The sequence below is a fragment of the Gobio gobio genome (genome assembly GCF_949357685.1).
Source record: "Gobio gobio genome assembly, chromosome: 3".
Classification (NCBI taxonomy): domain Eukaryota; kingdom Metazoa; phylum Chordata; class Actinopteri; order Cypriniformes; family Gobionidae; genus Gobio; species Gobio gobio.
Window position 1 is genome coordinate 9256513 of NC_137099.1, and position 16428 is coordinate 9272940.

Consider the following 16428-nt stretch of genomic DNA (forward strand, 5'->3'; position numbering starts at 1 on the left):
TAGCAACCATCCAGAAAACCCTAGCAAGCACACAACGTGGTCAAGTTAGAAAATCTTCCTCTGGGATCGGTAAGATTTTTTAATGTTTTTGAAAGAAGTCTCGTGTTCAAGAAGGTTGCATTTATTTGATCAAAACTACAGTAAATACAGCAATCCTGTGAAATATTATTACAATTAAAAATAACTATTTTCCATTTTAATATACGGGAAAATGTTATTTATTCCTGTGATGGCAAAGCTAAATTTTCAGCATCATTACTCCAGGCTTCAGTGTCACATGATCCTTCAGAAATCATTCTAATATGCTGATTTTTGTGTAAACTTAGATACATTATTTTCAGGATTCTTTGATTAATAGAAACAAGTTCAAAAGAACAGCATTTATTTAAAATATAAATCTTTTGAAACATTATAAATACCTTTACTGTCAATTTTGATCCATTTAACACATCCTTACTGAATTAAAGTATTGATTAAAAAATTATCATCTTACTGATTCCAATTTTTTTAAATAGTAGTGTAAATTAAAATCTGTCTAAACTGTAACCAACAAATATGCCACGGTAATATTTGCATACTGAATTGTGATTGGTCTTCTATGTCAATGTTTATACTGCAAATAATCCACATTGTGTTTATTTTTCATTCACTGCAACAGAAATAAAACATGCTGAGTGACATAACATCTGCAATTTATTTAATTTATGCATATTGAAAATGTTTCTATTCTATTGCCGTCATGCATTCACTGAGTTTCATCTAGAATTGCTAATCTTCCCTTCCTCACTCTGGAAATAATAAGGTGTCTGTACCTGGTGCAGCGGTTGCTCCGAGCGCCACACTAGCATAAGGAGGGGGCGGAGCTTCCGTATCCACCGCGGGGTTGCTGATGCCTAACACAGCGGCAGTGGCCTGGGAGGATGTGGACGGCTCGCCACCGGAAGCCCCTTCAGAGGGGTCGTCCTCATTGTGTAACTGAGGAAGGACAGAAACAGATGTTCAGACTGAAGAAACGTGACTGAAGTGTTAAGTTCAACATAAAGTCACCATGAAACCAAAATTGACAATACTAATTTGTTTATTGGCGTTTTGCTGTGTTTGTTTTAAAGGGGTCATGAACTAAGAAATCAAATTTTCCTTGAGTTTTTGACAAATAAGAGGTCATCATACTATAAGAATATCCTGTAAGTTTCAGAACTGAAAACTTCCTTGTTAGTCCAAAAACAGCTTGTACTGTAACCAAGCCCAGATAACGACTCATTGTGGAATGTGCCTATTGTAATGGAAATTTTCAACATAAACTATATCAAACCATATAAGGTGTTTTTGATATTAAACTCATAGAAGATGTTTTTGTTAAATATAATGGGAATTCTAGTTTTCTGTAGTAAACACATTTTTGTTTGATAAACTTATACTCTTCTCAATAGAACTAGTGTTCGTTGTCTGTAGCCTTGAACAAGTTTTCGGAAAGTTGTGTGTTTCACTCAAGGTGGGACAGCTGCAGATAACACCACCTAAGGAGTTTGTTATTGTGTTTTTGTGTTATTGGCCTTCTCCCATTGAAATAAGAATATAAAAGAACGAGTGAGGAGCTTTGTTTTTTGTCTTTTCTGACTGCACAACCTGTCCGAATTGACCTTCTTGGCAAGAATAAAAGCTTTTAGAGACACTTAGCTTGTGTTTTTCAATTCCAGCTTCACCATGATAATTATTAAAGTTTCTTTTTTCCACGACACTATAGATAGGTGAAAGACTGCCTCTGCAGAAAAAATCAACGCCTACTTCATCATTCCAAGTTTGGCTCCTAATGCTAGGAATGTGGTTGTTTATTTTCAACAATGTGAACGTCTCAGTCGAGCATTATTTATTTGTATTCGGTACATTTCACTGTGGATTCTTTGGTAAATCAGTCGCAATTTCGGCACAGGCTTTGTAAACAGACTTTTATGATAAGGACTCGACAGTAATGACCAATGTTGGGGGTAACGCATTACAAGTAACTTGAGTTACGTAATATTACTTTTTCCAAGTAACTAGTAAAGTAACGCATTACTTTTCAAATTTACAACAAAATATCTGAGTTACTTTTTCACATTAATTTGACTGACAGCTCTCCTGCCCCCATGTTGAGAAAAATAAGTGCAGAGGCGTTGTGTGTGAAGATGATGGTCATTGTAGTTGTGACTAAATGTGAGCATTTATTTATCTCACTTGCACAATAAAGATTCTGTACTCCTCAAAATGAATGAAATCAGTCAAATGCAAAATCAGAATACTATGCAAACCTCCAATAATTAAACGTTAAATAAAACAACTATTTTTATGCATTTAATCTACTGTTACATTTAATATAATATAATTATATTTTCATCATCAAAGGTCTTGCTGCTGACCTTTGATGATGAAAAAATAAATAAATAAATAAATGGTAAATGGACTGCATTTATAAAGCGCTTTCAACAGACCCATGGCAGGGCTCCAGACTAACTTTTTTCACTAGGAGCACAGTGGCCCCCAATTGAAAATTTTAGGGGCACAACCAGAAAATTTAGGGGCGCACCGTAAATCAACATGCTAACCAAATCTACTAATTTCCACTGTATTACTAATAGGGATGGGTATCGTTAAGGTTTTAACGGTATTACTACTCTTACCCATACTGCTTATCGATCCGGTACTTTAAGGGTATTTGTATCGGTTCTTTTTATTATACTGTATATTTTTTTTAATGAAAAAAAAAAACATAATTAAGAACATAATTAACATGGCTTTATAATCTGAAAAGTTAAATATCTATAGCAAAAGAAACAGCAATGTTTGAACAAAAATATAAAACATCTATGTGTAAATGGACCAGTGTGCAGGCATTCAGAAGGTCTGCTAACTTAGAAAGAACAAACCTACAAAGAAATCTAATAAAGTAATGAAATGTAAAATAACACTGCATAGTTTTCACTGTATAAATTGATAGATTAATGCTTATAAAAGCTAAAGTTATTCATTCAAGAGATGTGAATATTTGCCTTTTGTTCGATTCGAATTAATGGCTCAATCGTCTGCAGGTTTATTAGACGCTGCCCCTTTAAGACCGATTGCAGAACTAATAATATCAGTCTCCCATTTCTCCAAACTATTTACGCCCATTTAAGATACAAACGGTTAAAGTAACTACTCTCCAATCCGGTCATTTTGACACAGGCTATTTGTTGTTTATTTGATGGTTTAGACGCGCACATATAAGAGTATATTTAAGGGGCAAGTCGGTCCATTTCGCAGCACACAAACATAAGCCGCCTTGAAGTTGGAAACAGCGTCTCTTGCGCGGATTATTGTGCATTTAATAGCTCTTTATTATCAAACACATCCCGCAGTTTAGCAACAGTAGAGACTGCATTTTACAACAACCACTGATTCTGACATTAAGTTTAGGTTTAAGGAGAAATGACAGCGCAAGGCTGGGAAGGGATGTCGCTATTCTACCATTATCCAGAATGGCAGCACAGCAGAGCTGCGCCCTCTACTGTTCATCCGTGAATTTGCATTTTTACCTTAGCCTGGGGCTTATTATTTAAATTTTGGTATGAAGAGGTCTTTACAAAAATCAAGCCCAGCCCAGGTGAGAAAAAGTAACGCAAAAGTAACGTAACGCATTCATTTTCTTAAAAAGTAACTAAGTAACTCAATTGACCTATCGGTAAGCCCCGCCCCCCTTAGTTACTGTTTGTAGTCACAAACTCTCTCTCTCTAGCCCTCTCTCCGTGGCATTACCATTAGCATACACAGCAAATTACACAAAACACTCACAGTAAACAAACATATACACAGACCTTATGCTTTTCGGGGGTGCAGTTAATAACTGGTAAACTTTGTATCTGCAAAACAACTCCGATAAACTGCGTGCGAGCTCTCCCTTTACTACCCGTAGACTATAACACCCGTCAAAATAGGAGTCCTCCTTATAAGACAGATAATGCAGACCTTTATCTAAACTCACAGAAATAAAATGGGAATAAAACAAATATGGTGAGAGATTAATTTGGAAGCGATGGTTTACAGATCTCACTGCAAACGGGAGAAGCCTCTTGTTGCGATCGCAGATGATAACATCCAGGATCAACACTGTTCATGTACCGCAGGGTAAGATTACATAAATTCACATTTAATCAGTTTAATATGGAGAGATGCACTGAAATGTAGACCTTCGCGTTTCTGACCTACACCGTTGCATGAGAACAGTTAGTTATAGTTAGTCAGTTTGTACGTTAGCAGGGAATTACTAACTTTAATAGTAACTTAATGAGAGTATGACAACCAGAAAATCCTCTCAGGATCTCTGGAATCAGTGTTGCAGTACCTCAGGCACGACGTTTACCATTTTTGTAGCATAAACACCATCAAAACGATGACAGCTTCGGATTTTCCAATGTTTCTCTATGGCGCTGAAACCTAAAGATTTCCGAGTTCCGGTGCCAGCGCAACTGATACTCAACTGCCATTGGCTCATCGGCGTTCGATGGGAGGGGCTCACCGATAGGTCAATTAGATACTTTTTAAGGGAGTAACGCAATATTGTAATGCATTACTTTTCAAAGTAACTTTCCCCAACACTGGTAATGACACAACATGTAAGTAAGCGTGTTCTATTCTAATGCCTGTTCTTGTGATTTCTGATATGTAATGATTCATGTACAGTCAGATGTTCTTGCTCTATGTGTCAGTAAACCAAACCAGTGACTACACGGTCAACCGCACATGGTTTCTCTAAGTAGGATTAAAATAATCTGTTATTTACACTGTGATTACATTATATATAGGCAATCAAAGGACGCTCCCTTTGCAATCGGTGGAGCTGTCAATCAAACAGCGCTAGTTTATCAGTGACTGAGATTTGGACTTGAGTCAAAACTCCCGTTATAATCAACGAATCTCTTATTTGCATTGAGTTTGCACTGTTAGTTATGATAAAAGCATTCGTTAGGCCCTATGCCATCTGAAAAGGCATTGCGTTTTTTTTTTTTATGTTTCTAGGCAACCCCCGAATCAGCTGTGCTGTCAGTCTAATCAAGATTACCGTCACCACAACGGAAGGCCTGCCTCTCCATTCATTCGATTGGACAATGGGGGAAAAACGCAATGACGTCGGCCGCTTTTCTGCTCAGAGTTGATTTTTTTCAACTTCATGTGCTCAGAGCTCTCCTTCAAAGAACGCGAGGCGAAGCAGGCGGTTAAAACGTGAGGCGCTTTTCACGATTAGTTTTTAGCGAGATTCATATGATGAAACACTTAGCTATTTCATGGATGGATTCTTATGTTTCATTTGATGGATTCTTATGTTTACTTCATAAAGAATTATTCATATGCATACCATACAATGCTAGGATTGTCTCCATAGAAAGCATAATGGTTTGAATGGTTTGAACCACTTATTTTTAAGTCTACAGTTTATCTCACTTATCATATCCACTTACTTTATATTTTATATTTTTATTTTATTTTTTTATTTTTATCTTATTTCCTATTTTTATCTTACTTGATTTATTTATAACTCTACTTATGTTAATACTTTTTATTCTAATTTTATTCTATTCCTATTTTAATTTCCCTTGTGTTCTTGTAACTGTTATTTGCACTGTCCATGGAGCGGACCTGTTTACATTTCACTGCCAGTTGTATATTGTGTATATAACTGTGTATGTGACAAATAAAACTCTTGAATCTTGAATCTTGAATCTTTCATATGCAATCACAACAGAGGCCGTTTACACTGAAGTCTCACAGCAGACACGCCCCTTCAAACAGAGAATAGGAAAAATGCCTTTCATTTCTAAATTATGACCATTTTTTTATGTAAAAATCATACTAATATTACAAGTGCACCACAGGAAACATTACAATACAATGCAGTTCATAACACCTTTAAATGATTTATCTATGGAGACAGATTAGTCTCATTAATAATTCACGCAAAAAATAAGATGCACACATGTGTAGCCAATTTCACATGCATAAAACCAAATTCACGTGCGCAAATTAAAATTATACATTCATAAAATACATTTCACAAATGCAAAACACAATTCGTAGATTTACAACTGTGCACAAAAACTTCTGAATGTTTAAAATGTACATGCTCGTCCTGTAATGTGAATGAGCAAATCGTCATTCACGTGTGAATTGCTTTGGATTTGTGCGTGTGTGTTTTTGAGACTTTCCTGGCAGCACTCTCCTCCCACCCGGATCAGTCGAACGCTTTAGCCAATCAGATTTAAGCTTATCAATCGGCCAATCATTATCGCGTGGGGGCGGGCCCACCTGCTGTTACGTCATTAGCTTTCGACCACAAGCAGAGGTAGGCTATGTGCAGTGTGATCGGTTCATTTCTGTGTTTACTGAAACGAAGAAGTTACAGATCAGTTGAAGTGATAGTTTATTAACTGCTGTGTGAAAATAAACATTTATGTAGCCTATTGATGGATTCTTATGTTTACTTCATAAAGAATTATTCATATGCATACCATACAATGCTAGGATTGTCTACAACAATGGTTTGAATGATGAGAGATGGTGTATATAAATAGACTATTATGAAAAGTATAAAGTTTTTGGATATTTTTCACTTGGTCTTGTTCTATTATTTAATTAGGAAAGAGCAGCCACAGCAGTGTGTTTGTACCTGAATGTCATGTCCACCACACATTCAACTGATGATGATCATTTATGGAATGAAGTGCATTGGAGACCATGTACGTTTCATCTATGCTTTGTTTTAAGCTGCATGTATACAGTTTTATTGTTTCAGATTTACAAGACAGATGATGTATGAAGTTGGAGAGACAACCAGTACCTTGACCTTACCATTCCTACTGTAATTCTTTCAAAACACTCAAGTTGCAAGCCATCCATTTTGACTGTTGTTTCAACAAGAGGTTTAAAGTCATGCATTGTTACTGTATTAATGTACACACTCAAGGAATAAAGGCCTGCTATGCATTATTAAACGTTCTTGCAACTCCGAATTAAAAGATTCAAAGATATTTGCTACAGTTGATGTATATGTTTTATTAATTTGAAAGTTTCTGAATCCTTTGGGAATAAAACCAATATGAAATGACTTGGCCATGACTAAACCCAAAAAAATTCACCCAAAACTTCTATCAATCCTATTAATGGTTGCTATATCTGCTTTGCTTCAAACATTCTTCCAAATATCTTCCTTTTTGTACAGCAGAACAAAGAAATTCATACAGGTTTGGAACAACTTGAGGGTGACTAAATGATGACCTTACAATATCAAGTATATATATATAGTAGATTGATAAGTAAATCAATATTTATGGCCAAATGATACATTTAAGTGCAATACATCAGGTGAAAAGTTAACAAATGAAATGTGTTTAATCTAGACCTCTCGCTGTCAGAACAGATAACAGATTTTGGTTTGATATTTAAAACAGTCAGCAGCACGTAGTATAATAGGTACAGGCAGATGAAGAGCAGGAAGCAGGAGATGAAGTGATGGTAAAATCATTGAATATAGTTTACTGAGTAATCTTAGTTGCATGATGTTAATTGCATCTTTGATCTTTGTCTGATCAGCATAAAAACTGCTTTTTTTTTGCCAGGCAAAGTAAAATTTATGCTTCACAACATTTTCCTGTGACATTAAAAACCTTGAGATCACCATACAGCTCAGAACATGAAATAACATGTGTATTGAATAGATTAAGACATTAATACAAAGTATAAAAGAGAATAAAGAAACTGAAAATACAGGGGAACAATAATACTTTAACACTGTATACTGTTGCACAAATGGCATAATATCTATCACTAAACAATGAGTGCTCATAAAAATAAATCTCGATGAGGTTAGTGCTAAGTGGGATTGGCCACTCAGATGATTGTTTTACACTGATTTATGTGATTGTAACTCAGAGAGATGTCCGTCTCTGTACCTGCAGCTAAAATCCAACACAACAAGCATCATTTTCCTCTTCATATGGGACATCTGATTACCACAGCAGTTGCTTACATCTGTTAATATTTAATAAACTATCACTTCAACTGATCTGTAACTTCTTCGTTTCAGTAAACACAGAAATGAACCGATCACACTGCACAGCCTACCTCTGAGTCTGCTTGTGGTCGAAAGGAAGCTAATGACGTAACAGCAGGTGGGCCCGCCCCCACGCGATAATGATTGGCCGATTGATAAGCTTAAATCTGATTGGCTAAAGCGTTCGACGATCCGGGTGGGAGGAGAGTGCTGCCAGGAAAGTCTCAAAAACACACACGCACAAATCCAAAGCAATTCACACGTGAATGACGATTTGCACATTCACATTACAGGATGAACGTGCACATTTTAAACATTCAGAAGTTTTTGTGCACAGTTGTAAATCTACGAATTGTGTTTTGCATTTGTGAAATGTATTTTATGAATGTATAATTTTAATTTGCGCACGTGAATTTGGTTTTATGCATGTGAAATTGGCTACACATGTGTGCATCTTGTTTTTTACGTGAATTATTAATGAGACTAATCTGTCTCCATATTTATCAGTGTACTTTTTTTATTCATGTGCCTCGTAATTTTTGATCACAGTGACTTCACAGTGAGGGCGGGACAACCTGTCACTCACATGAGTTCGACCAATAGCAAACCACAACCATCCAATCAATTCCCCATAGACAAAATCAAGTCCCGCCCTACATTTTTTCTTGTTCAAGAAGCAGTTCCTCTCATATATACGTCACAATAGAGAACAAAAGACTAATCACAACATGTTTCATGCTGTCTTTAAGACAAATCTGACAAGGTCTTGTGCATTAGGTGAATTGACACCATGATGTCCTCAACGAAGGGAGGATATCATCTAACACTGCAAGGAACATGTCAACAACTTGGTCTCTTGGGTCGCATAACCTTACTGCGCTCGCCCCACAATCAACAGAACAATCTGTAAAGCTAAACTTCAAGAAAAAGGTGTTAAAACAAATAAAGCATTTAGTGTTCAAACTGAGCCTTAAATATTAACCCGCATGAAGTAAACTGAAAACGTCTTAAAGGCATTGAGGCCACGACAGTTCAAGATTGCAGGGGATGTATTTGGCACATCAGAGTGCAGTAGGATGGACAGTTGTCTGCCAACAAAGTTAGCAAACAGCGAAAATCACACGGTAACAGGAGAGCGACGGTAATGCAAACCACAAGACAGAGGCACAAGGCTGTCCTTCAGCTGCACCTGTTTGATGTGTCGTTGAGAATCAATCGTCTAAACAGATATGAGGGGATTCGACATGGTGAAAAAAATGAGTCGGTTTCGCATTCGTGACTTGCATGGACAATCCTCTAAGTTGGGTTGTCACAATAGGGTAATTCCATGTTAACTCAACCAGTGACCCGGATCAAATTTTTAATTTTGATAATATTTTATTCTGAAGGAAGACTAACATAAATTGTAAATGAAAGCCAAAATCTTAAATGCCATCATGGGTAAACATTTACTGAGTAATCCACACGATTTGGGAGAGGAGGTCAAAATGACAGTTTTCATCTAAAATTTAAAGCCAAATTAGAGAGAGAAAATGACATTAGAAAGATGGCCGCGTCATTATTTAATTTTTTCTCAGAGATTGGTCTATCAGTAAATTCTGTTCTCTTTAGCAATCCTTGCTGCCAGGGCTTGAATTTCGACCAGGATTGCGGGGTTTTTTTCCCCGCAGGTCTTGCACTTATAATGTGGGAAATTCCCACAAACATTCATTCACTTTAACATGTAGGTTGTAAGAGTAAATTAATCCACACAAATTATACAATCAAATCAGTCATTTTAAAACTTTCTGCGGGACGCAATTGCACAAACCGTGTGAGTGATTCAGCGTTGCTGCGTCTTCTCTCGCTCTCAAAAGGGGTTGCATAAGGCAAGTGTCAAGATCATGCTGCAGGTGGCTATATTCCAGACTCTCGCGTTTCGCAATCGGTTGCCAGTAGGGGTGTAACGATTCATCTACTACATCGATGTATCGATTTATTTTCCTATGATCTAACTACATCGATCTGTGCTTGGCAAGATGGCCTTCCGGACGACATATATCGATCTAACATCGTTTTAAAAGGTAATCAATTGATTGTATCGATCATGGGAAATAACACATTGGATTTAAGCACGTCAGACTTTATATGGATATTTTTTCTTAGCACTTTTAATGATAAAGCCGTTAAACGTTACTCGATTAAGTCTGCCTATCTGTGACATCATCGCAACGCACGCACCAGCAGCAGCGCTAACAAAACAAAACATAGCATGGCGGATGACAGAGAAGCCAACGTGCGAGAAATGATCAAGCCACCAGGAGAAAGAGCTAAGTTAGTAATGTTTTACCTGTACTTTCAACCCTTGCTAAACGTTACCTGTGAATTCCTGACACCAGTGTGCCTGCAGAGCGAGTTTTTGTACTGCTGGCGACATAGTGAACGCACAGAGAAGTGTTCTGCGGTCAGATCATGTTGATATTTTTGAAAAAGAAATATGTAGAGTCATTGATGAGTAGTTGGTTACATTTTATCTTTGTTAAATATTGTTTGTTTATTAAACTGAGAGTAGTAGCAGGTTCAGCCAGTTTATTCAACCTGAAGAAATGTTGGTTGCACTTTATTTTTGATATTAATATTGTATTTGTATTATTTTAATGTTGTAAAACAACAGCAAAAGTAGCAGGTAAACCTACTATTAATTAAACCTGAAGAGTAGTTAGTTGCACTTTATTTTTTATACTAATATTGTAATATTTTTATGTTGGATAACAAAAGCAGAAGTAGCAGGTAAACCTACTGTTGAAATGTTGGTTGCACTTACTGTGCTTTTATTGAAAATGTATTGAAAATTGAAAATGAGAGCAGAAAAGGTTAACTTCCTTTTAATTCAACCTAAACTGTTGGTTGCACTTTATTCAAATAAAATTTGAATGCATTTGCCATTAATTGTTGTTTACTTGTTTGTTTATATCCATAATTAATTGATACCTGATTTCCTTACAAGAAACAACAGGAATCTAGAAAACTTCACCTGCACTGACCAGTATCCAGATATTTATTTCAGTCACACAATGTTTGGCTAAAAAGTTACTGAATCGATTTCAAGTCACTGAATCATTTCGGATCATATCGTTCTAAATGAACCAATATCGTCCTTGAATCGTATCGACAACCTCAAATCGTGATAGGAATCGTTGTTAAAACGAATCGTTACACCCCTAGTTGCCAGTGTTGCAACATCACTAAAGTTTATCATTTGCACAACTTTTTATGTCTTCCCAATTTTGACATTCAAGCGATTTTTAACTATTCAGTACTTGCTTAGAGATGGGTTTTTTTCTTTTTCATGGATTATAGCACTTTAACGGTCAAGAACAAACAATTGTCCAAATTCAGGTCTTGGTGGGCACCCTCGTTAACACAGTTGGTTATCTCTCAAATAAACATATACAGTTGAGAAAGAAAATGCATGTCATGTGACAGTATAATTAAAAACAGTATAATAGATCTGAGACAGCAGCCTATATGCATGTCCTTAATGTTGATAAAACAACAAAAGATAGCTTTATTTGTAAGGAATCAGGATTAATAGCCAATGTATTTAGTTTATACAGGACTAAAAGACTATTTAGTGTTATTTTACATTTGATTACTTTATTTAGTATTTCTGAATACTAGGGCTGCAGCTATCGATTCTTTTTGTAATCGATTAATCTTGCACTTAACCGATCGATTAATCGATTAATCAGATAAAAAAATGTGTGTGTGTTTTTAAACAACCAAAACAAATAATGCATAACAAAAATAAAGAGGAAAAGCAATTTAATTTATTAATAAGCACAACAGGTTTCATGCTGTAATCTAGCCCTGACATCAAAGTAAATATCTGTTTTATGTAGATTTCTACACCTGCAGCATTTACCATTAGGCTACTAAAATAATATATAATTTCTGGGATTCTAAATCACCGAATCTTGTAGAGACAGAGAGTGTGAACAGGAGCAACTTTTGATGAATGAAGCAGGATTTGCGACATCTCTATCGGCGTTTATGTCCCCACGTCCCCCCGATTGCCTCATAGACAGTAAAAGATTGCCTACGAGCTTCTCCTCGGGTCTATACGGTACAGCGCGACGGCAAATTTTTCATTTGTATCTTTTTTCTAAGTTATTTGTTCTACTTTTATCAGTTTAATTGAAAGATTGAAATCAAGCTTCCTTGTGTTACATACAATCAGTGTGCAAACATTTAGGGGAGGGGAGATTCAGGCCCTGCTTGTTGCATTATATACCAATGGTCACAGTTAAAAGATGTGGAGAAACACTTTTCAGGTCCCCCCACCACCCGCCTCTGGTTATTAACAATCTTTTCTTTTTTGGTCTCTTCATCATTAAGGCCCTATATGGTTCAATCCCTATATGGGTTAGGCTGCATGAGTAAATTGTTCAATTGTACACATTTTTCAGTGGTCGAAAACCAAATGTGGGTCACTTGGCATAGAGCTGGTACTTTTTTTCTTTAAAGCTACACTGTGTAACTTTTTTAGTTTATTCTTAGCTAAAAACACTTAGTTCTTTCACAAATATATGTGCTCATTAATGTATATTTACTTCTTTCAAGTAATAAAGTATTCTCGTAAGTTTATAATATGCCATTTAAAATACATACGGGTAGGGGTTTGAATGCAGGTCACCATGTTGCCCCTCCATCTTGAAAGTACATTAGCCAAAGTACATTACCCTAAAATTCAAGCTTCGCCTTTCGCGTTTTAAAGAGCACCTATTATGGCATTTAAAATGTTCCAAATATTGTTTTAGAAGTCCCCAACAACAGTTTTGAATGCATGCAATGACAAAAAAAGACTTTAGTTTTCTTATAATATGCATTTATTTTTACCTGTTTTGACAGCGATTCTCAAATGATTCCTTTAGTGATTCACTTTTCAAAACCCCGCCTTTACGTGACGCTAATCTGCGGTGATTGGTCCGATGACCCAGTCAGTTGTGATTGGTATAGTCTGTAGATATTTTCGGAAAAGGAACGCCCATCAAAGTCTTATAGTGACAGTAATTTGTTAATATGTGTCAGGAGTTATGAATATGAAAAGCGCGTCGGTACCGTTTGATTGTAATATGAGCCTCAGCTGATCTCATTCATAAAAAAAACTCCTCTATTCTCCTCACGAAGACTCGCGACAAATCAACATCCCTCAGGGCTTTTAGTTCAAAAGTGTGCAGTTGAGGAGAAATATTGATAGATTCTCATATGTCTGTGTCAAATTTCTAAACAGAGGAGTATTTTTTATTCAATACTTCCTCAAAATGCGCAGATGTCTCTTATGTGTTGTTTTCAATTCATACTGGCAGCCGGAGGGCGCTCTGTGCACATGTAGTCCATATATGGTACAGACAGACGAAGAAGATACCATGTGCCATAATAGAAGTCCATAATAAAAGCTTCCTGAGATCGCGAAACATACAAATAGAGACATTTGAAGACTATTAAACACACAATCGCGACGATGTATGGTTTGTCTTAAAGCCACTTAGTCTTCAAATGCTCATCCTTAGGCAGATGAAAAAAGTTTGCCTCATCAGTGAGCCGAATAATGATTCGGATCGCGTGTCAAACCGCCAAACTGCTGAAATTTGGCGATTCAAACCGCTGAATCGACTCGCTGATTCATAACGCTTCGAAGCTTCATGATGCCTTGTTTTGAAATCGTCATCACTATGCAAGTCATTATTTAGGGTTTTTTTGCACACAAAAACTATTCTTGCCGATTCATAAAGTTATTTTAGAACCACTGTAGTGAGATGGACTTTGTAACGACGTCTTTAGTACCTTTTAAGGGTCTTGAGAGTGAACATTGTGTCAATGGAGGCCTTTCAGAGCCATCAGATTTCAACTAAAATATCTTCATTTCTGTTCCGAAGATGAACGGAGGTCTGACGGGTGTCGAACGACATGAGGGTAAGTAATTAATGACAGAATTTTCATTTTTGGGTGAACTAACCCTTTAATCTTGGACTAAATCGGCCACCGTAGGAGTTAAAACTAAATCGGAATTGAGAGGAACAGAAACTAAAATTCACTGGATGGTCATATACCTTTTCACCGCTAGATGGGGGAAAATATCACACAGTGTAGCTTTAAACGAGCAAAGCCTGAAGAATAAATAATGTTGAAAATATGAATGTACCTGTCTGGGGGGAGGGGGGATATAATTTGTGGACATCAGGGAGCCACTATCCATATGCTGGGCATTGAAATCGCAGTTGAATGCACAATTTTTTTTAATTTTCAAATGTGCGATCACGTGTACTCTGTGTATAGGGAGTGACAGTACTGACCACACGTTTTACAAGATAAGATATTTGTCAATGATGCTTGGTCAGGATCTGTTGTGCACCAAGTTCAACATGAGAATGATTACGCCATGAAGCCACATCACGGATGGTGAATCAGGCTCTCTCACTCTGCACTGAGGACAACCAAAAGACAAACTGAATTGCCATTACATAAACACAAAAACTGGCCAGGGACCAAGAAAGAATCTCAAGTGGTTTGCAATGGGCTGTTAGAAGAAATACCAGACTAGAGGTAAATGGTACATCTTATCTGTGTTATGACTAAGACGCCACAGAATCAGTGTTCGCAGAAAACTCAAAAAAGCGCTGACTTGAGTTCCTCAGCTGAAATTTCTGGGCCAACTTATTAATAATTATGTCACATTAGCTAACATGGAATAAAGAAACAAGTAACGTACAAAAAACTAAAGGGATGTACTGGCATATCCTTGTACAATAAATACTAATAATTTAAAGATGGCTTTTTTACATTTCTTTAGTGTGTAATGTTGCTGATTGAGCATTAAAAAAAAATCTGCAAAGTTATAAAAGCACAAAGTCAATCCAAAGGGAGTTATTCTCTATATCAGTGTGCACTGTTTATGACCTCCCTGAATAGTCTTGAGTTTTCTTCTGGGAACGAACAGGGCACAAATATTTCTCATTTAAATAATTCCCGCCCAAGACATAAGCAAGAGCAAAAAAGAGGCAATGCCTTGTTGAGTTGTTTTAGTAGTGTGTTGAAACTCATGGTTATTATAAGGCTGTGTGACATTTCCAACACACGGTTGAAGCAGTTGACCAATCATAAACAGATCCAGCCGACCAATCAGAGCACATTGGATGTTACAGAAGGAGGGGCTTCATAGAGACAGGAAATAAACAGCTTTACTGACAGACGGGGAAGAGAGGTGCTGCAATAATGCAAAAAACATCAAAACTGGCTTCTCGCATAACTGTTGAACAAAAATTAAGCCTAATAATAAATTGCACAGTTGCATAATTGCAGTTCTGCAGTGTGCTGACTAATGTCGAGTTCAAAGATAAATACATTGATATCATGGTACAAGTATAATAAAACAGAAAAAAGATTAAGGAGAACTTGTGCAGCAAAGGCTTAGCTATATGAGATACAGCAGGAAGCGACTTCTGAGAATGGTTCATGTGGTAAAACCACAACTACCTAAATATCAAAGTGCCTTAAAATGGAAAGACCAGCAATGTCTATTTGTTGACACATCTAAGAAGCGCTATTACGCCTGTGGTTGCTATAGCAACATTCTAACACGCAGCAAGATCAAAAAAGTGTGTGCGCTTTTTTTTCCGCTTCCTAGAAATGATGAAAAGATTTTGAAAACATACAGAGGTCTGCTGGATGAATTACTCAACACTCCAGGAATTGAGTTTCAGTCGCTGTGCTCTTCTCTTCTCTGGAAATGGAAATATATCAGAAAGCTCTCCTTGTTATACCAAGACTTTGAGGACAGAAAATAACAGCGTTTTTGATGAAGTATATAATAACTAATACTACAATATTGTAGCCTTATTCCCTGAAAAATAAGCATATACCAAGAACCAGATTTATACTCTTATCAATTCCAAAGTCTACAATCTGCGTGATCAGTACACAACGACTCTGTACATGTTTACCTAGAAGCTACCCTTGATTTTTTGTGGTATAAAACATGGTATTTTTTTAAACTGGTCATTTTTTGTAAGGTGTATATCATCGTATGTTTGTATTGTATGTTTATAGAAGATATTATTTTCTGGGAGACTTCACATAACCCTTTCCAGCTGAGCAGTGAATCACCAGATTTCCATAATAAACAAAAGGTCCTGGATCCAGATTACCGGACCAGGGCTCTATTGTTCAGGGTGGAAACACACACAAACTTGTGATTATAATGCACTTGTGTTATTTATGATACAGTACAAGGTTGTAACTCACAGAAAACCAAGTGAAATGTCAGCCGAAAGGACATTACCAGTACATTTGCACCCAATGCCTCAAAAAGCGTTTCAACGTCCCAAACA

At 36.6% G+C, this 16428-nt stretch overlaps 1 protein-coding gene across 1 annotated transcript in view; it reads right to left on the reverse strand.

The window, feature by feature from the left end:
- The window catches only part of ndfip2 (Nedd4 family interacting protein 2), a 39818-nt gene that overhangs the window by 14884 nt on the left and 8506 nt on the right, over positions 1-16428 (reverse strand). The window contains exon 2 of the mRNA XM_079813030.1: positions 813-975. Coding sequence (XP_079669156.1) covers positions 813-975 — 163 coding nt within the window. The remainder of the gene's footprint in view (positions 1-812; positions 976-16428) is intronic.